The sequence below is a fragment of the Pan paniscus genome, chromosome 3, assembly GCF_029289425.2.
Source record: "Pan paniscus chromosome 3, NHGRI_mPanPan1-v2.0_pri, whole genome shotgun sequence".
NCBI classification, from domain to species: Eukaryota; Metazoa; Chordata; class Mammalia; order Primates; family Hominidae; genus Pan; species Pan paniscus.
This window is the reverse complement of record NC_073252.2, coordinates 103,699,504-103,724,887: the sequence shown is the minus strand read 5'-3', so window position 1 is coordinate 103,724,887 and position 25,384 is coordinate 103,699,504. Positions and strand designations below refer to the sequence as shown.

At 37.1% G+C, this 25,384-nt stretch overlaps 1 protein-coding gene across 1 annotated transcript in view; it reads right to left on the bottom strand.

Moving 5' to 3' along the window:
• The window catches only part of ARHGEF38 (Rho guanine nucleotide exchange factor 38), a 126,588-nt gene that overhangs the window by 40,313 nt on the left and 60,891 nt on the right, over window positions 1-25,384 (bottom strand). Inside the window, exons 4-5 of the mRNA XM_003829971.6 lie at window positions 7,892-8,039; window positions 2,528-2,545 (exon numbers count right to left, since the gene is read on the bottom strand). Coding sequence (XP_003830019.1) covers window positions 2,528-2,545; window positions 7,892-8,039 — 166 coding nt within the window. The remainder of the gene's footprint in view (window positions 1-2,527; window positions 2,546-7,891; window positions 8,040-25,384) is intronic.

The following is a 25,384-nucleotide window of genomic DNA, read 5'->3' as shown; positions in this document are numbered from 1 at the left end:
AATTTCACTTTCAGAAATTGATCCAAAAAATCAGATTATTGTACCAAGATCATATATAAAAATAAACTTATGACATCAATAAGACAGACACAATTCAACTGTCAGTAAGGGTTTGGCAAACTAAATTATGGCATATATATCAGACAGAATATTATGCAAGTATAAAACAATGTGGATTTATATTTACTGACATGGAAAGATATTCACAACGTATTGATGATGAATGAGGTAGCAAGTCGACATACAAGAAATGTATAGTGTTCCTATTTTAGTCAATGTATGTGTGTGAAGAAAAAAGTATGGTGAAGTGAGGGACTCACTGCAATGCTACAATAGTTAGCTTTGGAATGTGACTGCTGATTGTCTTTACTGTCCTCATTTTTATTTTCCTTTTTTTGCAATGTTTCTTCAATAATTTTTAAAATACAAAGAAAAGAGAAAATAATTTATAATATTTTGTGATTAATAGGAACCTTGAAATCCAAGGTGAGAATAGCTAATCTGACAGGGAACACATAAAAAAAAGAGTGAAAGCATAAAGATAACAAAACACTGCATTTCTGAGGATAGCTGTGTTTAGAATAGGCATTTTTTTCTTGCTTTTAGTGGGAAGTTCTACGATTGCTGTCACTTTAATACGGTCTGATGTTTGCGTGAGGTTATAATTCAAAGTAAACATTTTAGAAATTACAAATATCTTTCACTTTGTATTTTTAAGAAGGTAGGTTGTAAAAAAAAACTAAAAAACAGATAATTTTTGATTGCCATAAGTGAGGGATTATTGAATGCCATGTAAAAACCCACATCTTGTACTCTTAAATGCCCTTTTGGCTGCAACATTGCTGGCCTTTGCCACTAAAGAACCCAACAATTACACAGCACTTGACATTGCCTTTTGCCCTTTCCTGTAGCAGTATGTGTGCTTCATGACCTGAATGAAAGGAACAGGAAGGAAAATAATTCATGGCAGACTTGGCTTTGATGTGCATCCAGCCACATGCTGGGATTGCTCTTCTTTTTTAGTTCTTGATGTATAGAATAGTCTAGAGGGAGCAGACACAACCTGGCTAACTCCTACACAGCAGGATTGCAGCAAGTGCTAGGGCCATTTTTAAACGCGTTTCAATACAATGAACTGTTTAAGTATTCTGTATGTAGAAGTCTGTGCATGCAAACTGTACTAAGAAGAATATCTCCCTTTTCTCCTCTGAATCTCTCTCTCCTCTCTCCTTGTTTCTTCGTTCCAAAGATCTAATGCAAGCTTTAGAAAAGGAAACCTAAGCAGAATTTGTAGCACATGAAGTTCTTCTCTAACCACTCACTTATGCAAAGCTCCAGTCCTTGGCACAATGCCAGGGACACAGGCTGTATAATGAGGCAGAGCCATTTCCCAGCCCCCATCAACTATCTTTGAAGAGAAGCCAGGAGGCCGATGCACCTCTTTGAATTCAAATGAGCCTAGAATTGGAAACTCATAAGACAAATCTACTCATATCTGTTTATACTGTCGGATAGTTTTTCCTTTTGAAAAAAGAAAAGAAAAGACTGATAAAGTGAGAGAACTGGTTGCCTGTCTGGTGTCTCAAAAATCAGCTTCTCAACTTGACTGAGATATACAGCCTTGGTCTACAGATCTGTATGATGCCTGACTCCTTCACTTCAGTTCCAGAATTCCGTTCTCACTGTTGCTCTGCACCAAAATATGAATGACAGGTATTTGCTGCTTACATTAATATAATTTATATTTTGTAAGCTCTTTATTTCTTCATATAAACTCTTAGGAATTTAAAGTACATACACACACACAAGCAAACACACACTAGAAGCTTGGGACCTTAAAGAGTTGTTCATCATAAGCCAAACATGTGCCTGGTAAATAAATTGGAGTTTGTATTGAAGTCAATTTCATCCTTTCAGCATTAATCAGCCTGGACACATTTTCTTCTAGAATAATGGACCTCTTTCAGAGTGTTTGTATACGCTGTTTTTCTAAAATAATTTCTATATTGTCCTAGTAACCAACTATTTCACCTTAATATTTCATTTTCATGCTATAATGTGTATGATTTTTTTCTCCATAAATCATACAAGACTTGAAATTAGAAGAAATCTAATATTTTCATAAAAAAATCTTTTCTTATGCATTAATCTATAGAAACTTCAAATGCATTATGATATTAATCTGAGATTTTTTAAAGACTAATATGTTTCATAGAAAGAAGTGTTTTTGGACATATTAAGATTCCCAAACATATGTAGATGAGCAGTTCCCAAAGACTTTCTGGCATCAGCAAACTTAGTAAATTATATGTTGGGATTCTTCTAAAAGGTTTGGTAAAGTATATGTGATAATAATTTAATAAGTAAAATATGCACCAGTAATGGGGTAAATGCCTTTGCAATCCTGGATTATTAAAAGCAATACTCATGATTAGAAAAATCAGAATTTCTGATTTGGACAGGAACAGTCAGCTGCATTTTCTCGTGATTTTTATATTTGATTTATATTATTTTAAAAAGTACTTACTCTTGCATGTATATTTTCCTGTAAGAGAAGAAAAAGAAAGTAAATTCATGTAAATCTGTATATTTAAGGTAATATACAAACATTATAAATCCTTTTAAATTTTCTTATGTAACATAAAATAAGTAATTTTCATGAATGCCTTATAGAAGTAGTCTCATTATTTTATAATCATGTCCCTAACAAATAAAGAAGATGAAAGTTTTTATCTAAAAGCCTCAAGTGGCTATGGATAAATAAAATAATATCCTGTGTTTATTATCTGATCACTGTGGCCTTTGGTTTCCAACCATTTGGAGTACAATAAATGTTTTCAATATAAAAAAATTTTAAGATCCATCCCATAATAATAGATGGTCTTTTTACATTCAGTGATTGAGGAAAAATTTAATAAGTGCCTAAGCTGCATTTTGTAAAATTTAATGGTTTTAATAAGTTTTTTCCCATTAATCTCAGTACTTTGTATATGTGGAAAATGGTGGGGGACATGTGTGAAGCAATTGTTTCCTCAATCTCCAGACATGCTATATGAGTGAATTGCTAGACATCCTAACATAACTAGGTTTTGCTTAGTCTAAGATCTATTAGATGGGAATCAAGCACAGAATTACAATTTTTTAAAAATCAGCAGCTGCTATAATTTTAGGCAATTATTCACGACTGTTTAAAGAACTCTCCTATTGCAATGAAAGAAATACCACCACCACCCCCTGCCCAATATTTCCTTCCAATCATTTCCTTTAAGCTCACATGCTTCCTTCTTTCCTCTTCTAAAGGGAAATTTTATTTGTCAGATATGCTTTGTGCGTCATAGGTCAGAAAATCTGGGGAAGAAAATGAATAAAAATAAAAATGCAATTTTTCATGCAAACAAATAAGTGAATAATGTGATCATTTAGGAATCAAAACACATACATTGAAGTTGAAAGAGAAGGTTATTCTTTTAACTCCTACAGAAAACATGGGGTTTTTTTTTTCTATTTCATTTATTTTAGCCAAGTAAAACCTAAATATCATAACATAAATTAAACATTGTGTTTATGTAGTATAACGCATTATGAAAGGGAATCTGAGAGATTTTCCAGTAGGATAAAACCACAATCTGTGGAGTAGTGGCACTATATTATAACATCTTTTTATTTGTTCATCATTTTAAAAAAAATCTCTTTTAGGCTGAAACTTTGCAGAAGCTAATCCCAACCAAGGGCAATTCAGGAAGGAAGAATTTAAAATGTGTCCATTTACCCTTTTATGGGATAAAGTAATTTAATATATTTATCACTATACCTCCTACCCTCATGAACACATTATACTTTGACTCACAATTAACAAGTTTTTATGTGACTATTCCTTAAGGATTATAGTCTTTGTTCAAACATGATGCCATATAACAAGGAACTGAAGGGCTTTCCAAAAGTGATTTTAATTTTTACTTGGAACGCTCCATTAGAATAATGAGTATAAAATGTGGTGAACAAATTGAAATGTATTCCTTTGGATTTTGCATTGCATGAGCTTTTAGCTTCCTCCCTGAATGGAGAAGCTCCAGGAGTAATGTGAGCAGCCAAAGTGCCCAGATGACTAGAAGTTAGAAGTTTTCCTCCTGGGGATGATGGCCTTGATTAGCAAGAAGAAAAATACAGATACATTTATAACAACTAGACATGAAGCTAGAAATGTGTCTTCCATCCATCAAAAAACTTAGAAAATCCCCTTCATTCTCTTTCTATTACAAAATAAACAGATCTCTGGGGCCTCTGAAATGCAGCAGGGACTTTAGTGGTATTTATAAATGGAAAAGCAGAAAAAGGAGGCAACAGACAGGCTATTCTAATTATAGCTACATTTGCATTTATAGCCACGCTATCTTTCACATTCCTCATACAGATCAGAAACCTTAAATAACCCCAAGAAGGCTAAGTAATAAGATCTTTAGCAAATAACTTCCATAACTTTGGAGACTATTTTAATACAGTATTTCACTCAATCTTAGGGGTCACTAATTTGACTATCAAAACTTCTTGTTGAATAAATAAAAACTTGCTAATTTCCAATTTGTAGGCTATAGATGCAGATGTGTATTTGCTTTTGGAGAGCCTTAGAATCTTTTCTTTTTGAAGGTCTCCAAACTCTGTAGTTACTGCTTAGATTGTATCTATATTGATGAAAAAACCCACCTGCTTCAGGGAAAGCAGCAAGTATGATTTCTCCCACTAATTTAGTTCTTAACTTGAGTGTGTATGGAAAATCACCTGAGGTGGCTTGTTAAAAGAGCAGACCCTGAACTGGACCACCAGAAATAGTATTTTTTTTTGGTCCGAGGCAGAGCATAGGAATCTGTACTTTTAATACACCATCCTGGTGGATCTGGTGCAAGGGAACTCCACACAGAAAAACACTGCCCTCACGTTATGAAAGGATTCAACATTATTCTCTCTTTTGAAAGATAATTGGCTTCAAAGAATAATTGAAAGTTAGAAACTTGGGTCTTTTACAGAACCAGGTAATATCTCTACTACTCTTTTGGGAATTAGTCTTGAACTGCAGCCACTGTGAAAGCTTCTGGTGTTATTTAAATTAATTCTTGTATTGTTATTAAACTTTCCACATGGTTTTGTTTATCTCCTCAACTAGGGTTTGTGTTCCTGAGAGGCAAGAACTATGCTTATATATTTTTAAAAAATATTTTCAACATTATTTAGCACTCTTATTAAATATTTATTAGGCCCTCAATAAACATACTGTAATTTTGGTTAAAAAGCAGCCTAAATTGCTTTAAAATCCACCTTAACTTCTGAGGCATGAAGCCACCTCTCTTGTGGATATTGCTTTGAACAAAGATTTCCAATATCCCCTTGCACAGGATAAAATGGAGGCCACACCTAGTATTCATTAGAAATTGGCAACTGCACTTGGGCTGTGTTATCTAGCCACAAGGAAAAGGCAGAGTGACAGTAATAGCTTTGACTGATTACTTGGCCAGGAAAACCAAGCCCTTAGGGTGTTCCAGACTCTCTTTGGCCTATAAACCTGTTTGAAAACCTGTTTCTCAGAATTTAAAGCTTAGCTCGATTGAGGTCAGTAATGTCAATAATTCTACTGCCCTCAGCCTTCAGGCAGACCAGTACAATCCATCATTAACTTTATTTTCATGGAAAGGCAACTTTTGGGAAAATAGCTCTAACTTCAGCTATTTTATTTGATTTTCTTTCCCTTAAGAAATAGTTGTGCCAATACTGCTTCTTTTGGCTTTTTTGCTTTCTAAACCTTAACACCTTCCAGTGCCTGCAACTGTAACCTAAAATCAGAATAGCTCTAAACCCAAAATTTGGGGCATGGCCAGGGGAATTACCTGAAACTTGCAGAAAAAGACCAAATAAGCCATTGGGTCTGAAAATAATTTTCAGTAACTGAGACTTCATGAGGTTCTAAAATCACCTCTGCCTTTAGCTGCTTTGTGGGGATATGATACTGGGCTATACTGCCTAGTGGAATCTTCTGGCAGGGTCTGTTTCTTTCTCTTAAAAGTTAAAAGTTTAATGAATAATAAACTGATGTTCTTTCCTCTCTGAACAGACTGCTCCACTTCTGGTGAACAGTTAGAAGCGCATGCCTAAAGTAGAGGCACCACATTCTTTTCAGGCAAGGACCTCCATCCCCAGGGCTGGCATTGGGTGGGGGTGATCAAAGGTGCTAAATGTTCACTTGCTGTGACATTTCTCACTCTTAGTTCTAGAACCCGAAGAAGGAAAATGGCTCCAGCTTTTATTGGATCAGATCTTGCCACTTGTTTAAGGTAGGAAAGGTGTTCATTCAAACCCAGGATAACACCATTCCTTTTTTTTTCCCCAAAGAATAAAACATCTGAACATTTAGAGGACTGTGCTTCTAATATATGAATTTATTAAAATGAACACAACTTCAAATCTGAATGTTACTCTGAATTGATATGCTAACACTGAACCTAAACTGAAAATAGAAATAATTAACTAGAGCTACTTGCTCATTACATCTTATATTTAAGACTTAACTGATCATATTGAGTTGCTTAGGGCAGAATCTAAGTCTTATTTACTTTTGTATACTTAGCCCCCAGAACTACGCTTGACACAGCACAAACACTAAATAAATGCTTAGGATTTGGTGACTTGAATTCTTTTCCATAGCATGAAGAATGGTTTAAAACTGCAGTAATTTAATGACCAGTAGAGGGCAATAAAGTTGAAATTTTATTTATTTAAAAAAAAATTCACTGGGCTCATTTTAAACTCACTTTCAGACCCAATTCTAGCCGGGAAACGCCTCCTCCAGAGTAGTATCATGATTCAATTTAATGAAGCTAAAAACCTCTTGTACCACGTTAGGATCCCCATCCCCATCCCCGTTGGGGATCCCTCTTTCCCCTACCACACAGAGTAAACAGGGGAGGTGTGCTACAGGATCAGACGGGTGTGCATTGACTTATACACCACAGCTCTCTGTGGTTTAATTCCTGGTCTAATCAAAATTATTTGACAGTGGATACTACTTACAAGTGAGAGTCTGTAAGAGAGCCACTGGGTAAGATGTGGAGTATGGTAGTGATTTTGGCTTTAAGCTTCATGTGATAGGAAACTGCATATTCAGAAAGATACTAATTCCATTTAAAAGAATCAATCCAAACACATACCCACATTTATACATATAAATAATATCAGAAGAAAATGATTATTAAGAAGAAAGGGGCTAATAGTGAAATAGCAAGGGGTTTTTATCTTACACATACTTTGTTATATTTTTCAGATTTTCACAGTGAATAGATACTTCCTCTAGAAAAGAAAAAGTACATTGTGTAGCACCCCCACCAATGTTTTAGGGATGAGAAAGGAAGGCATGAGTAATTGTTCTGAAACTAACTTTAGCAAGGCCTGACTTGTCTTCACCCATCTCCCCACAGTGAGTTTGGGGAAAGAAGACGGCCATGCAGAGTCGTAGGCCATTCCCCTAACTCCATTAACCCATGTGCTCCAGTGGTCATGGGGCCACGTGTTATCTCACATAATCCTTGAACTACGTGGGGCCAGGCAAGTTACAATAGCTTTAAGAAGAGGCTTTTCTTCCACATTTTATATTTTGATATTGCATTTTTCAATCGCTGCAGAGCTCTAAATCTTCTCCCATGTTATTTTTAGTCATTCTCGCAGGGGGAAAAAAAGTCAATCAGGGCTTCTGGCATGTCAGCTTTTTATAAAGGGAATGCAAAGCAGAGCTCCCAGCAAGTCTCATAAAACATAGGATTTATGTGAGACCTTTCATCTACATCCATTTAAAATGTTCCCTGCTAGGCAACTGAGAGGAGATGGGAATCATCATTTGAAAAGGCCTTACTTTAAGGACTGGATACAGTGGCTCAAATGTTCCTTCAGCTCTTCTTCCTTTTCATAGGACTCCAGTATACTATGTGCTTCATCATGGTGATAGCAGTAGATTTTATAAATATCTTCCAGTGGCCCTTTAATCTGCAAGAATACTTCTCCTGATAAATGCAAAACAAAGGCAAAACGACATCATCAGACAAAGCTGGCACTTCACATGATTATTTTCAACAATGTCGACTCGTGTCAAAAAGTTGGATGGGACCTACTTTATCCCCAGGTTATTCAGGAAGGGTGGAAAACATTGAGTGATTTTTTTTTTCCTTTTCTTTCCTTTTCCCTTCTCTCCCTGCTTTCCTTCTTTGCTCCTTCTCTTTTTCTGTCTTTTCTTTTTTTTTCTTTTATAAAACAAAGGATGAACAAGTTATCAGAGATGGGCAGCAAAAGAAAGCTGGTTTTCTCAAAGGCAACTTTACACACAAGGTTGATGTGCAGAAGTGCGGTTAAGAGTTGCAGTGTGGCCAGGTGCAGTGGCTCACGCCTATAATCACAGCACTTTGGGAGGCTGAGGTGGGTGGATCACGAGGTCAGGAGTTTGAGACCAGCCTGGCCAATATGGTGAAACCCCGTCTCTACTAAAAATACAAAAATCAGCCTGGTGGCAGGCGCCCTGTAGCCCCAGCTACTCGGGAGGCTGAGGCAGGAGAATCGCTTGAACCCGGGAGGCAGAGGTTGCAGCGAGCCGAGATTGCACCACTGCACTCCAGCCTGGGTGACAGAGCAAGACTCTATCTCAAAAAAAAAAAAAAAAGAGTTGCAGTTTAGACTTGGTGTGCATGGATTTGAGTCAGGCTGTGCTACAGACTGGCACTTTGACTTGAGCAAGTTATTTTTACTCTTTAAACGTGATGACACCAATATATTCAATTTTAGAGAGTCATTGTAAAAATTAAAAGAGGTGGTATTTGTAAAGTTCATAGTATAGTAAATACATATGAAATACTCAAAATGAAGCAATTTTTTGTTAATTTATAAGAGACACAGAAGGTGAAATTTCAAGTGCTGGGTAAGTATTTTTCAATATTTACTGCACTAATATTTCCTGAGGCTCTCTGAAAGGCAAGCAATGGAGTTTAGAGAAATAAAATATTTCCTTCCATGTGATAATAAAATAGATCATTATTTTAAAAATCAGTTTAATACCATGAACAAAGGTTATGACTGTATGTTCGTAAAGCAACTTAGACTAATTGTATCCAGGCATTTAATAAATCCTTTTTGATATTATGATGAAATAGGGTCTATAACTGGTGACTAAATTAGATATTGGACAATAGTTTGATTTGATCCACACTTCATTACTTAAAGATAAGTATTATGCATCCACTACTCAACCCAGCACTATAGAAATTATTTGGCAGACATCCAAGCAATATGTGACAGGGTCAGCTCTCAAAACATTGCAGATTTGAGACTAATAATGATTTGGTGGCTGAATTAATTGGGATGGCTGAATAGATTGACAGTGATCTGGACCTATTAATCTGGACCTATTATAGTTAACAGGAGTAAGTCATTCTTTCCACAGAAATAAAAGTGCCCTTAGTATTTTCAACGTGTTTTTCACACATTAACTTCCTACTTGCATGAAGAGATAAAAGGTTATTTATCCATATTAATTCAGGATGAATAAATCTGAATTTGAAACAAATAAATGATTTTCCCGAAGTCCTGTCTAGAGGTGGAAAGGCAGAATTAGAGGCTGTATTCTTATTTTTTCCCTGGATTTTAGCCCATACCCCTCCCCAGCCACCCAATTCAGAGCTTTGCTGAGCACTGTATGAGGTGATGCACTTGGAAAGAACACTAAACTTGAAATCAGAAACAATTTAGGGTTTGTGTGGGGAATTTGCGAATGACTTTTTAAAATTTTAGTAGCTTTTAGGGTACAAGTCGTTTTTGGTTACGTGGATGAATTATACAATCGGAGAATGATTTTTTTTTAAAGTATTTGAGTCTTAGTGCCTTCATTTTATTTGCAAAATAAAAATAATAGTAGCCATTGAGATTCATTTGAGAATGAAATGGGGTGATAGATATAAAAAGTGCCCGCCACTGACTAGTTGCTCAAGAATTGTCATTTGTCTCTTAAGGTTGCTTTGCTACCTCTAGAATTAAAACACTAACACTTTTAAAGTATCACATTCTTTTCTAATTTATTTACAGCCAATAAAATATTTTTCCTTTTCATGATGTGGGATTTTCCTGTGATTATATGCTTATAGTTAGACTCTGAGGTAATGTGAGATAATGTGCACACATGCGAGTGTGTGTGTGTTTGTGTGCATGTGTGTGTGTGTGTGTTTTAAGGTTTTTGTTTGTTTGATTTAGTAGTGCTTTCTGGGGGCCTATAAGAAAACTCAATAACTGTGAGCATCTTTGGAGCTGAAGGACAAAGGATTCTTGTTTTGTTTCTGATATCCTATAGAGTTCATCCTTCAACTAGTGTAGGTCATATAGATTTGTTCTTCGACACTGATAACAACACAAACAGTAAGAGCTATCAAGTAGAGGAAAGAAAGCAAAATAGAACCGTGACTGAATTTAGGGAAGGGAGCCTCCCAGTAGCAGAACCAGGTAGCAAATGGGAACTAGTGGCTTTGGCTGGGAGGGCCCAGAAGTGGGACTGGTGACAGGCTTAGATCACAGACTTAGCTGGACGCTCAGCAGCAAGTCAACAACAGTGGACCTGCATACACACAGCCCAACACAAGATGAAGCTGTAAATAAGTGTGCTTACTACAAAGAAGCTAAAAGCAGAGACCAAAAAAGGAAAGAGGTAAGGACAATCTCACAAATCCACAAGGTGATCAAATTAGAAAGTCAAAAAACAAAGAAGAGCTAAAACACTTATCTTTATACACAATGAACCCATTAATTGTAAATTCTCTTGCATTTTCTTTAACAGGAGTGGTGTAGTTTGAAAGAATTTATAGCTCTTACTTTAACAGAAGAATCTTTTTTTTTTTTTTTACTCTTTTCCAAGTAAAATTCTGTTGAGGCTCTAATAATAATTATTAAAGTTAAAAGATATTTAAGTACTCTAATTGAAAGTCATTTATTCACCCAAAGGCCAAGTACAACACTGGCAGGCAGAATATTTTATTCCCCTCCCAGCCCTACCAACGTATTCTGCTTCATAATAGTGCAGATGAAGCAGTGTGTCTTGCAGCAAAAAGTGATTCTGTTTCCACGGCAACATAACTCTCGGCTGCATTTCTTTAGTGGTGAAGGACAACCGCTCTGTCTAATGTATGTGGGTTTGAGGGGATGATTAGGAGCAGAGGAGGGACTAAGCCAAGACCATTGAAGGTAATTTCACTTGTGGTTGCCTGTCACAAAGGCACCAGAATCCTGTAAAATAAATAAAACTAGTGTGCTCTTCTTTTTAAAAATTCTACAACCCAAGAATTTCTGCATTGGCATCCCCAAAAAGCAATCGCCATGCAAAGGAGAAAAAAAAATGCACCCTTTTAAGTCTCCTTAGTTATCTTCATTAAAAATAACTTCCCAAAATATTGATATTATGTCTGGATACCATGACTCCTATGTTTCAATTTGTTCCCTTTACTGATGTGAATAAACATATGCTACTCTTTCTATTTCCATACTCTCACTTGCAGCCCCAACATGTGCCACACCAAACCAGGTGGCCTTTATAGTATTGTGATCCTGCTCCAAGATGAATTTCTCCTGCAGGTAAGTAAACAAGGGTAAAGTCAGTGATTTTCAAGGGATCTCCTTGTCCCGGGTTTTGTTTAGGAAAATGCCATAAAAGGGAAGAAGCAGTTGTGTTCCTTAGTTCATCCTTTTTTGAAAATTACTCGATGATCATCATGCACCAAACACTTTGGTAGGTACTGTAGATACAAAGAACCAACTCTTCCTTCAAGGAAATTATACAGGACACCAAGGGAGAGAGAGAAGACTGAACTTCCGTTTACCATACTATGTGAAAAGTAAATAAAGTACAGAGGGTTACCTATTCAGCCCTTGGGGAGCTTTGAGCAACACTCATAACAGTGTACTTTTGACATAGGACCTCTGAGTGAGTGCAAAAAGCAAGGAGATAGGTGTGGAGAGTAAGATCTGTTCAGAAACTTGGAATGATCTAGTGTGGCTGGATGGGACCATGTCTGTGAGGAAGTTCCAGAAGGGACTGTAAAGGGGTGCTGGGGCCAGATCATGAAGGGCCTTGTGCAACATTAAGGAGGTGAAACCTTCACCTGAAAGTGATGGTGAAGCACCGATGGATTTTTAGGTAACTGACCTAAAAAAGAAAAGCTATTCTGGTAGTTATTCGTATGAAAGATGGAATTTCGGGGAGGAGTTGGTGAGATTGAAGAAGATAAACAAATTGAAAGGCTTCTATAATAATAAGGTAAATAAACAATGAGGGGCTAAAACAGAAAGTTATTGCAGTTAAGAGAGAGTGCACTGGAGTCGACTTCCTGGGTTCAAATTCTGGTTTTACCATTTACTCGATGTGTGACAGTTGGGAAAGTTACTTATCTGTTCCTTAATTTCCTCATCTGTAAAATGCAGATAATAATAGTAGGGTTGTTTGCAGATTAAATGAGTTAAAATATGTAATATATTTGCATCAGGAGCTGGCACATGCAAATGATCAATAGATGTTAGCTATAACTAAAGCAAAGCAAAAGCAAGGAGGATGCAGAAGAAAGGAAAAAAATGGACATTGAACATGTGTGAAAGATGATTCCAGGCATATCCCAGAATTGTGGTTTAAGTGACCATGTGGGTGTAGACACTGATGGCATAACAGAGTTTAATGAGAAAGATGACGAGTTTAATTTCAGATGTATTGAGTTTGAGTTGCTTATTGTATATTCAAGCAGTGAAGCCCTTTAGGAAATTGGATGTATTAATCTAGGATTTAAGAAAATAATATCTTGGACAAAGATGTAGGTTTGTAAAAATTGGGTAGTATAAGACATGAATTTATGTGGCCATGCGAGAGTGTTCACAGAGTGAGAAGAAAAGAGTGCCTGAGGACCAGTTGGTGGCAAACATTAACATTGAGGACGGTATAGAAGAAAAAGAGACTGCAGAGAAGCCTGAGAAGGCATAGCCACAAAGAAGGATCAGCATGAGGAAGGACAAGAACAAAATAATGAGAAATACTGCCAAGATTGACTAAGTTGGTGGGGTGGGTGACAGAGCTTGCTAGCTGTCTCCCCATGGTCATAATCTGCTTCTAAAGAAATAGAAATTTTGGCTGCCCCAAATCAAAATGACATTTCCCATCCTCCCATCCAATTGGTATGGCCATGTAATTAAAGCCCACAGTGGGATATAAATGAAAGTGTCCCATGACAATGTCCAGGAATTTTCCTGAAGAGGCAGCTGGCTCAGCCTTTACACTGTCTTCATCCTTGTCTCCATCTGCTACCTAGGATTTGGATATTATTAATACCTTTACCTTGTCCATGAAGATAACAGCCACCTCTTTGTGAGTGGAGCTGTGAGCTGGAAGGAGCTTGCATCCGAGAGCACCCTGTGGAGCAGAGCTGCCATACAGCTCTAGAACACATCCCCTTCAGACTTTTACACATAGAGAAATCAACATCTGTCTTATTATGCTAGTAATGTTTTGTTTTTGTTTCTGTTTCTCCCAGCTGAACTTAATTCTAATCTACTCACTGTGTTTTGTTTTGTTTTCTCTTTGACAGGAAAATATTTTGGGAGAAATCCTGATGAGTTAAGGCCCCCTCTATACTACCCATTTTTACATTTCATTTAAAAATTATATGAAAATATGACATGAACTGTTAGTTATGGAGGATATAAAGTTGGATGTTGCTTGTATTAACAAGAAAAACTATGCAGTAAGTTCAATTCTAAAAACCAACTAAGATAATGTTTACAAAAATAATTTTAGTTAAAATCTCATGTATAAATTATGGCCTGAGATATATCCCAAAAGGAAGTTATCTGTGGTTCTAAATAAAACTTGTGGTCAAGGCAGAGTATTTAGAATACAGAGAAGGGGGTGTGATGAACAGAGGGTAGAGATGGCCCACTCTCTGGAAAGAAGGTCTGAGATCTGGGTGCAACAATACAGGCCTCTGACTGTCATTTCCCTGAGTGACACACACAGCTGAGCGAAAACTCCATGGTATGCCATCTCCAGTGAAAGAGCTTTCCTGGCAGCTTTCACCCCAAGTTCAAGGGTTGCTCCCCATGGTCTTCTTATCCTCCTTGGATGGGAGCCCAGCTGCCATGACTAAACAAGGCAGTAGATTCGCCAGCCCAAATGCCAGATCATCTGAATACTTTCTCCCTTTCTTTCCTAGCCTCATTCTGTTCTCCAAGGGAGCATAAAACAAGGAGAGGAAGTGAGAAGAAAGAAACTGAAAGAGTATATGCTGCTTAAAGAGGCCACACTCCCTTGCCTTCAGTCTCATATAGCTTCCACCTAGCCTAGGGGATAAAACTGCTGCTGTGGATACCCAAGAGACCCTGGCTAGGGTTATAATATTCAAACCAAATACAGGCAGCAGGTGGGACATGCAGCCATGGGATTAAAACAAGTGTATCCCTTGAGTATCCATTTTATTAAGAAATTTGAAGGAAAAAACGCTGGTTTCCTAGAAGAGTAGACTGGAAAACTGACATGAATTCTTATGACAAAATAAGACTTCCAAGTTATTTCATGCCTGTGGCTCTAGCTTCAGATCATAACTCCACACTTCCTGAGGCTTATGATATTTCTCTCTTGATATTGGGAATATTCTGGTAAAAATTTTTTTTCAGAAGCACTAGCATAAGATAAGTTCAGAAAAAATATGTGTTCATTGGATTTGACAATTCTGAGGTCCCTGGTGATGCGGTAATAGCATTTTTAGAGGGTTGGGTTTAGGAGGGAATGAGAGATGAAGAAGAGGGACCAATGAAGGGAGCTGGACCCTAAAGAGAGAAACAGAGAAAGGAAAAGAGCAGAGTGGAGGATGGGAACCTGTCGTGATCATCTCTGTGTCCAGTGCCAGGGAAGACGATGTCATAATTGTGGTGGGGCTCTCAAAGAAGGGGCCGTTCTGAAGCTAAGGTGGCATCCACTCAGCACATCTGGCCATGGGAGGTGGCTAGCAGCTGAGCAGGACAAACTGGGGGGTGCTAGTGGGCTGTGGAGAGGGTCAATGTTTGGAGAGGAAAAAGCTCTGGCCTATATTTGGAAGAGCTAGAGTCCCTTCTGAGAGTGTCCAGAGTTACTCATATAAATTGGGCAAATCAGCTCTTACTGTTTTTGTCTCAGTAATGGAATAGATGCTCTTGAAATATTAGTCCAGTTCTAACATTAAAAAATACAGCTGCATATTTTGATGATAGCTCACGATGTCTTCCTGAACCTTGTTGACTTCTAGATACTTTAACTCCAGGTCAGGATTCTTTAACAACTGACATCTTGAGGCAACATTGGTTCTCTGAGAAAGTGAAAGTTTTTGCTGGCTGGATCAGGAAAAGGTACAACAACTTTTTTTTAATGTAAGGTTGACAACGCTGAGGAAAACCCTGTCTTAGACCAATCCATGATTTTCCATTTAACTCACGTTAGTAAATACCTCTCTTGAGAAAGCTTGCCTCTGCTGTAGCTAGTTGCTCTATATTACCTAGCAATCTCTGGCAATGACATTGACTTTTGAAAGTGACATTTGACAATGACATTGACCACAGACAGACTCAGTGATGACAGTAACAACAATCACCTCCTGGACCCTCTGTGTGCCAGCCAATGCACTGCACACTTACTATTATCTCTAATTTCATCCATTCAGCAAATAGTTATTAAAGACACTATTCTGGGTGCTGGTGACACAACAGTCATAAAACAGACAAGAATTCCTTCCCTCATGGAGTGTACATTCTGGAGGGGTTATGCCCAGTGTTTGATATTTTCCTGCCATGGGAGTCTTGTTGTCCCCATTGAAAAGATGAACAAATGCATGTGGAATCCATTGCTATTTACTTATCTGTTCTTCCTTCTTCCAAAGGCATAGAATTTGGACTGGTAACACACCCAGTTAAAAGTATTGACCTTTCCCCAAATCTCTGGTATTTAGATGGCCAAGTGTGTGTGCAAAGGTGTGTTTGTGTGTGTATGTATGTGAAATGAAATAACACGTGTGCAAAATAGAATGAGATATATGTAGAAGTCACTGGGAAAATGGTTATATTCCCCCAAAATGACAAAAGCTTTCTGAAGAGGTGATTTTGCTTCATTGTCTTTAGGAAGTGATGCCTGGAAATGGAGTAGCCATCTAAGGGATGATATCAAAAGCCACATGCTGAGCATTGTGAAGGGAAGAGGTTGAAGGAGCAGCAAGCAGTTGCACTAGTCCTGGACTTGTGAGTTACGGATTTCTTGTGACGTGAGAAAAATAAACCCCTTTTTGATCAAACCCTGTTGGCCAGCTTTTTATTACAGGAAGGCAAACTGAATCCTCACTGGCTCAAGTGACTTGCTCACAGCCATCAAACTAGTGATGACAGCCAGGATTAAGACTTGGATCTGTTTCACTTCAAAGGCCATGCTCTTTCCAGGCTATTGGGCAACTTCAAGGTTTGTTACTCTTTCTATGTACTTCTCATTTTAGCTTCCTGGAGGCTGGGAAAGTGTTCAGGAACTCATAGACTCTTACATTCCTTCCTGGGATTTAGAAATGTATTTCTATGTGTATCCTGCGCAATATGTGACTTTTCGCAGGTCCATTCAAATCTGACCTCAACTCTCCAATACTCCTCCTGGCACAGCTAAGCCACTGACTTCCACTGGCAGGCTCCATCAGCATAGCATCCTAGAACTTACCATCCTCCTCAGAAATCAGAACTGTAAGACTTTTTACTAAGCCACCTTTATTTTATTTTTATTGTAAGAAATAAGTCCTAGCAGCACTGGGACCCATATTCACCCCGCTCAGGAGACTGGAAGTCCATCCCCCATGTTACAGCCTGGTACCTGCTTCCTGCTGAATTTTTCTTTCTTGTGAGGATTGGTGTATCCTTGATCCTGAAAATACCATTTCCCCATTGTCATTTTCTCCAAAGCAGACAGCTTTCCTATTACTTCTAACATTTGCATTCTGATCTTCCAACTGTTGCATCTGGGTGTCCCCCAAACCTCCCACTGACCTCATACATTCAAGTATGCAGGTCTAGGACCCTCCCAACCAGTCCCAATTGGCCAAAATTAACCAGGTCAAGCCTATTTGTGTCCTGAGTAAAACATGCACACACTTACACACAATAATAATCCTGAAAAATTCATTTAAGTGAGCTCCGATGTAGTGTCTCCCACACAGCATTATGATATGAATTGTCAGCAACTAGTACTCTTCTCACAAACTCACTGCTAAAGGCACAGATTTCTACTTCAGGGACCTACAAGAAACATTGCTTTAGGAAAACAAAGCACTGCTATAGAACAACAGTGCATCACCTACTACACCTTCAAAGAACAGAAAGCTCTAAATTATTTCTCTCCAAGGAGAGAGTCACCCTCAGGAAAATGCATACAAGAAATTACAATTCCTTTATCAAAAGCTTCTTTCAGTCTGATTCTCAGCACACTATGCATGAGGTAAGCCAGTAAAGTAGACTCAAGCATGTTCATGACAGTCTTGTTTTAATACTTTGAAACATTATAATATGCAAACACATATAAGAGGACTATTGTTGTTGGGTTATTTATTGCTATGTAACAAACCATCCCAAAGCTTAGTATCTTGAAACAACAGCCATTTTTATTTTCTGTCACAATTTTGTAGATTGACTGGGCTCAACTCTGTGGTTCTTTTGCTACACTTGACATCCACTCAGGCTGAGTCCTCCAAGGACTTATCTGGGTTTTAATGTCCGAGATGACTAATTTCACAAATCTAGTGCCTTGGCAGGAACAGCTGGGAGGCTGGCCTCTGCTGGGATTCTGGGATAGCTGTGCCACTTTCTCACTCTACATAGTCTCATCTGCTGTCTCTCTCCATGATACTTCCAGTAAGGTATCTCAACTTTTTAAATGGCAGGCTTCCAAAATTATGAAAGTAGAAATTGTCAGGCTTTTCTAAGGCTTGGGCCCAATTACTGATACAGTGTCATTTTCACCACATTGTAATAGTGAATCAGAGGGCCAGTCCAGAGTCAATAAGACACTAGACTATATAACAATGTGAACTAGGAGGCATGGTCCATTGAGGGCCATCTTTGGAGACTAATTACTGCCATTGCTGTTCACTCTACCAAATGTGAAAATGACACTTGATATGTTAAATCTCCCTTCACAGAAAAAAATATGTCACCATATTAGATCCATGAATCATTAAGATGCATAGATATTGGAAGCATCTAGAAATCACACACATCCAGCAAATCTGACTTGTTTGAAAAACATGATCAGGACCTCTAAGAAAAAGTCACATTTTATTCACTTGTTACATACAGAAAAAATCAGGCATTTTAAATAGATGGGTAAATCTAATATTCTTGGGATAATAATTTATAACATCATCTATTGGATATTAATTAGGGATAGGCACTGGGCTATCATTCTGTACACATAATTTTGTCAAATCTTCATAAAAACCATATGGGATAGGTACTATTGCCTCCAGTTTCCAGATAAGAAACTGAAGTTCAATTAGGTTTTGTAACTTGCCTAAGATCGCACATCTAGCAACAGGACAAAACGAGATGTAACCCAAGTCAACCTGATATTAAAACCCATGTGTTCTTAAACTCTACACTGCCATCTAAGTGGAAACAAGAGCCACATTTCATACTCCCATCTATAAAGATTGAAAACCCGTTTCCTATCTAGTCACTGTGCTTAAGTCAAGATTTTAAAATCCACTTTGTATCTTGGCATGACAGTTACAGACAACTTCCTCAGAGCTCTCAGATCTGCAAGCATATGCCCCTGTGTTTAAACTTAAACCTTATCCAAACTCCACTGTTATTATTGAGTAAAATTTTCTTCCTAGTTTATCTAGGTATCAGGAAAATTCTCCCTTTGGCACTGCAGCTGTGAATCACAAACTCTTATTTGTGCCATCTAAGGACAAAGAAATGGGACACCTGTGCTTTTCATTTGTGATAACATAATTTTGGAAACATCTCACCAACAATCAGTTTATCTTATGGAATGAAAGTGCTTTGGTAAAAGGTTTAGTAATGGAAATTGCCAGTGAACTCGTATTGGTGTGTCTACAACGTTTGGCTCAGAGAAGCCTTCTCGGCACTACGCTCCAGTCACATAGGGCTGCTGCTATCCTTTTTCAGAATTTCCTGTACTCTTGCTTTTAGGCCTTTACCCTATTTCTCATTTAGAAAGCCTTTTGCACCCAGTCTCCACTTTTCTAAATCTTTCAAGTGCAAGCTCAAAAACCACTTCCAAATCAAGTTTTCCCTCACCATTTGAGTTGAAATAAGTTAATCTCTCACCTGTTAATCTGTATTAGTTAGCAATTACCACAGGAAAAAAAAGAATCACTCCAAAACTTAAAAGCTTAAGACAATAACTGTTCGTTTGCTCACAATTGTATGGGTCAACAATTGGGCAGCATTTAACTGGCCTTGATGAGGTTTACTTCTGTGTTTCCCGTCAGTTGGTGGACTGGCTGGGGGCCAGCTGGCCAGCTGACAAGGACCTTACTCTCAAGCCTGAGGCCTTGGCTGTGTTGCTTGGAATGGCTGGGCAGTTTGGGCCTCTCCCCTCACAAGCAGAAAGCAGAAGTGATAATGCTCTTGTAGAACATCATTTTGCCTCATTTCATTGATCAAAGCAAGTCGCAAAGCCAGCCCAGATACAAAGGATAAGGATATCAAAATGAGACTCCAACTGATTCTTTTTCAAATATGGCCTCATTGTCTTAATTTTTTAAATAAAATTTTCTGTAATTTTCCTCAAAGTTGGAATTCTATGATTAGTGAATCTGAAAGTATGAACATCTTCAATTGAGTTTTCTCTGTAAATCATAGTTTTCAATTTTTTATTTTGAACTATTTTTGATTTACAGAAAAGTTGAAAAAATAGTGCAAATAGTTTTCAAATACTCTTTACCCAGCTTCACCAATATTAACATCTTACATATCAAAATACGATTGTCAGAGAAGGAAAATTAACTCTAGATCTCTAGATAAAGGTGGCCCCTGCTAGGTTTCTCAATGTAAAGTTACCAGCTTTCCCTTTGAGGTTAATAATTACTTGGGGAGAAAGTTTTGAGACTATGAAAAGTATATTTCTCCTCTAACTTTCACCCACTAAACATAGCATCAACCAGTAGATTTTGTCTGCAATATTTGACTGTGGTGTTTATGTAACGTGAATTTGATTTTCCATTTTCTTCTTTTTTTTGAGACGGAGTCTCGCTCTGTCACCCAGGCTGGAGTGCAGTGGCACGATCTCAGCTCACTGGAACCTCCACTTCCTGGGTTCAAGCGATTCTCCTGCCTCAGCCTCCTGAGTAGCTGAGACTACAGGTGCGTGCCACCACGCCCGGCTAATTTTTGTATTTTTAGTAGAGTAGGGTTTCACCATGTTGGTAAGGCTGGTCTCGTGATCCGCCCACATCAGCCTCCCAAAATGCTGGGATTACAGGTGTGAGCCACCATGCCCAGCCGTTCTTCTTTCTCTCTGTATTTATTAATTAAAATCTGTAATGGACAGCTGTCCTTTCTCCACATTTATTTATATCAGCAAGAACTCATTGATATTTCTGTGGGTTATAATTCAATATCAGCATATTTATTTTACTGCTGAAATTTGTAAACCATAATATTTAAAACTGAGAAAATACTTTATAAGCAAGGAAATATCTATTGAGCTCAAAGGAAATTATGGTAAATAGAAGCTTTTAAAACTCTCATTACTATACATATTAAAACAAGTAAATATTTGAGCTGAAATATTTTTATAGGCATTATCTTTTTGCTTCCATTTGAATTGTTTTCTTTCATTCTCTCTCTCTTTTTTTCAAAATAAAACTCACCAAGTAAGTTGTTTCTATTTGTAATTTTGGAATATTTTCCCAAATGTAGATTGTGAAATCTGGTACAGAATATTACTTTATCCTACTAAAGAGGAGCTCCATCAAAGGCTTCTCTTCATAAGTCAGATTTTCCAAAGCATGATTATGGACTTTCAAAATTAAATATTGTATACATGAGCTCTCATTGCTTATTTTTTTTAAACTTACTCCTTGTTTTCATAGGGATACATTTCAATGTCTTCCTATTTGCAATTTTGTTTTTAATAATTGTTATTTGTAAAGATTAAAAATTGAAGTTATTTTCTCCATTTGATGAATACCTTAACTAAAGACTTCCAACTGATTTTTAACAAAATGCAATTCAATTTCAGAGGCCTTGTTTACAAAAATAGTCCAATGCCATGTTAGGACACTCTGGTTGATTTGTAAAGTGGTGCTTCAAAGAATCAAACATTTCCAAAGACTGATTAATGACCAGCAGGAAAGAGAGTGTATAGTTTCATACATAAGATTATTTTTAATTAAATATCAAATTTATTCTTCAGGTAGTGTTATTCACTCTAATTTTGTGTATATAAAAATAAATGCAAATTTTCACTACAGTTTTTACTTCAATTAATAAATTCCACAACTTCATCATATATACACCAATCATTTTCAACTACACGTCTGCTCTATAGATTTTTATTTTAATAAAATCATTGTTTTACTATGATGCTGTGCTCCACTAATATTTGTATTTATGTTATCATTTGCAGTCACAACGTTTAATTTTTAATTTAAAGTGACAGTAGCATTTATAATAAGGTCAGACAATTCACCATTGACATGATAAACTTCTAAAAGCTTTTCTTTGGTTCTGTGAATTGAATTTTTAAAATTTTAACTGCTATTGGAACTATTATTCGATTCATCTGCTCACATTGATATAAAACTGTCATCATTTAACTGTTTGCAGTACTCTTTTGCTAACGGCGTCAACTCATTAGTAACCATTGTTTTATATTTCTCATAGGCCTAAGGAAACTCAGAATTAAAAAATGAATGTAATTAATCTAGGAAAACTGTTGTCTGACCTAAATGAGAAGTCATGTTGCATGCAGTGAAATGTAAACACACCTTAAGCAGCTGCATGCATTTAATCACTTGCTTAGAGCACAGTCTTTTAAAAATAATGACTAAACTTTGACATAGATGTTGCTGCTGCTTCAGCAGATTTCTATCTTCTGATTGTCTATGGTCAATGATAGCATTGAGGACCCTTTGATGGATGGTATTTTGTGTGTTATAGGCTCAGCAACTTTCTTGAGATAAAGAAAATCAAAATTTTTCTAAAACATTGATATGGTTTGGCTCTGTATCCCCCCTGCCAAGTCTCATCTTGAATTGTAATCCCCAGGTGATGGGGGAGGGGCCTGGTGGGAGGTGATTGAATCATGGGGGTGGACTTTCCTCTTGCTGTTCTTGTGATAGTGAGTGAGTTCTCATGAGATCTGGCTGTTTGAAAGTGCATCGCACTTCCCCCTTGGCGTGCTCTCTCTCTCCTGCCACAGTGTGGAGAAGGTCCTTGCTTCCCCTTTGTCTTCTGCCATGATTGTAAGTTTCCTGAGGCCTCCCAGGCTTGCTTCCTGTTAAGCCTGAAGAACTGTGAGTCAATTAAACCTCTTTTCTTCATAAATTACCCAGTCTCAGGTAGTTCTTTATAGCAGTGTGAAAACGGACTAATACAAACATGAATATATTAAATTCTTGCTTCTGAAAAGGTTTATTTCAGAATGAAACATAACCAAAAAATTTGTAAAAGAGTTGTCAATCTATAACATGCAATAGGTAACCAAATTACCATAGCAAGAGCCTCTAGACACTCTGTAGCATGATTTCTCAGGCCCTATTTTCCATACATATTTTATTTACATCTATTCTGCAAAAACGTGTCCCATTAACCCCACTGACTGGCATCCCGATGGCTTCATGCCTCTCATAGGTCATGACATGGGCCACCCAGCATGGGTCATGACACAACTAGCTGCTACACCCAGTAGATGGCGGGGTCTGCAGCATCCAACACATCCACAACCACCAGGACAGAAAGGAGTTAGCAGTTTCTAGCTGTTCATATCCAAACAGCATCATTTAATCAGCCACTTCCCTGCATGTGGCAATTCAAAGAAAGATAGAACTTTCCTTGAGACTAGAAAAGGTTGGCATAGGAGAGATGGACTATGTTTCAGAGTTTACCATGTGGTACAGTGAGAACCGTTAACTGCGCATTACACTCTACTAAAAGAGATTGTGTCAGAAGTTGAAGTATGATGTAAAGGTCTTATAAAACCTCTTCTGACGCAACTAATAATAATAATAATTTTTAAAAAGGAAAAGTCCATGACAAATGCTAAACTGGACTGAATGCTTACGTAATACACTAAAATCAGTATGCTCTAGACAAACCGCAATACATGGTCACCTTAAATCTGGAATTGTTTTTGACTTCAGCACATGAATCAACAACTTGTTTATGCTTTCTTCTACATTTCTCTTGAAATGACCCCATTTTTAAAAATTTTCACTGTATCTCCCTTAGTCTCAATGCTTATTACCACATGCCTATATTACTTATAACAACCTATTTACTAGTCTAGGACTCAGTTCCTCCTCTGCATGCTGTTCAGACCTACCATATCTTTCTCTCTCCAGAAACTTTTGTGTCTCATCACACCCTTGCCAGAAATCTTTTAGTGGCTCTTTATTACTTGTACAGTAAATTCCAAACTTCATTTCCAAATGCTGCCAGTCCCTACTCTGCACTTTCAGGTTCATTTCTCATTTCTTGCTTACGTCAGTCCTTCACTCCAGCTTGATCACTCTTCATTTCCTAAACACACTTGGCATTTGGCATTTGTTTCACACTTGTTTTTCATGCTGTCATTTCTATTTGGAATCTTCTCCTCAACATGGACCCTATTGTTGAAATAGAATCTATAATTTAAGCCCAAATAACATCTTCAAGAATCCTTGGAGTTTCCATCTAGAAATGTTTTCTTTATCCTCCAATTTTTGCAGTAGTGTAGAAACTGCTTTGATGGTGTATTATACCCACACCTTCAATTCAAGAAGCTGTTTGATTGAATGTTTTTGAAAGAGAGAAATGAGCCCTTTCACCTTTTGATACCAAGCAATGTGGTACAGTACCAAATCTTGTGAATATGCTGCTACTTCATAACTATTCATTGATTGAATTAATAAATGAATAGCCAATGAATTCACACTAATGAATTAGTGTGGTAATGAGTAGAGTTCTTCTTTTAGGAAATATTTTTACAATTTGTTGGGGACATTTCATCACAAAGAACAATTGAATTTAAACCTATCTGTGGAAGAAATCTTTCTGAGTGGGCTGGCCTTATTGCCCAGTCATTTCTTTCACTATATTTCATCTCTTTGATCAGCTTTCCTCATTAAACTTTGGTTCTCTATAAATATTAAACAAGACCAGTTCCATGACATTTTTTATAACTCTAACAAATAAAAGGTAACAAAGACATAATCAGTAAAGACATAAAGTGTTTGTGTGTAGTCTTTGTGTGTGTATCTCAGAGTAAAGATCTACATCAAACAAGCGGTTACTTGTGGGGAAGGCAGTGGCATTGGAGGGATATATGAAGGGAAATTTTACCGTTACTCTACGTGCTCCTGAATTGTTTTAGTACTTTTGTAATGAGGAGTTATTGTATATTAAGTGTGAAATAGAGAAACGATAATTTTAAAAAACTCTTAGCCTACATGACACTGTTTGTATGATGTCTCGAAGTGCAAACTGCCTTTAAGGAATTCATAGCACATATTCCCTTGGAAATTCCCAAGAAATGGAGAGCATAAAAATTTGGCTCAATACTTTTCAAATTATATTTTCTGTTGTTATTTTTGAGAATCCTACCATAGTAAGAAAATAAATATATCTGATTGACAGTAAAAACATATTTGGAAGGTAAATAATACAGAAAAAAAGAGAGCATGAAAAAAAGTAGAACTTGTGTAAATTTTTAATAACTTACATTCCTTTAATAGTTTTACATTCCTCAGGTAAGAAGTTTATAATCTAAAAAAATTGATTGATGGGCATAAGATCTAAAAAACATTGTAATGAGAAATCAGTAAAGCTATTAGTATATTTAAATAATTAATTCTTTAAGGATCAAGTAAGTGTTAGCCATTAAAAAAAATTACAGAACATCTGGAAAGCAAAGAGATTGAAAGATTGGAAATTAAAAAGCAAATGGTATGTTTTGTGCTACTGAGGGACTTCAGCAAATGGATATAAACCCATTTGAAAATAAACACAGAGTCTGCATAATTACAATGAGCCCAAAGATGGGTTTAGCATTTATATATCTCCTGGGAAGCATGGTGAGTCAGGAACAAAAAACCAAAGCAAAGGGAGGTTATTA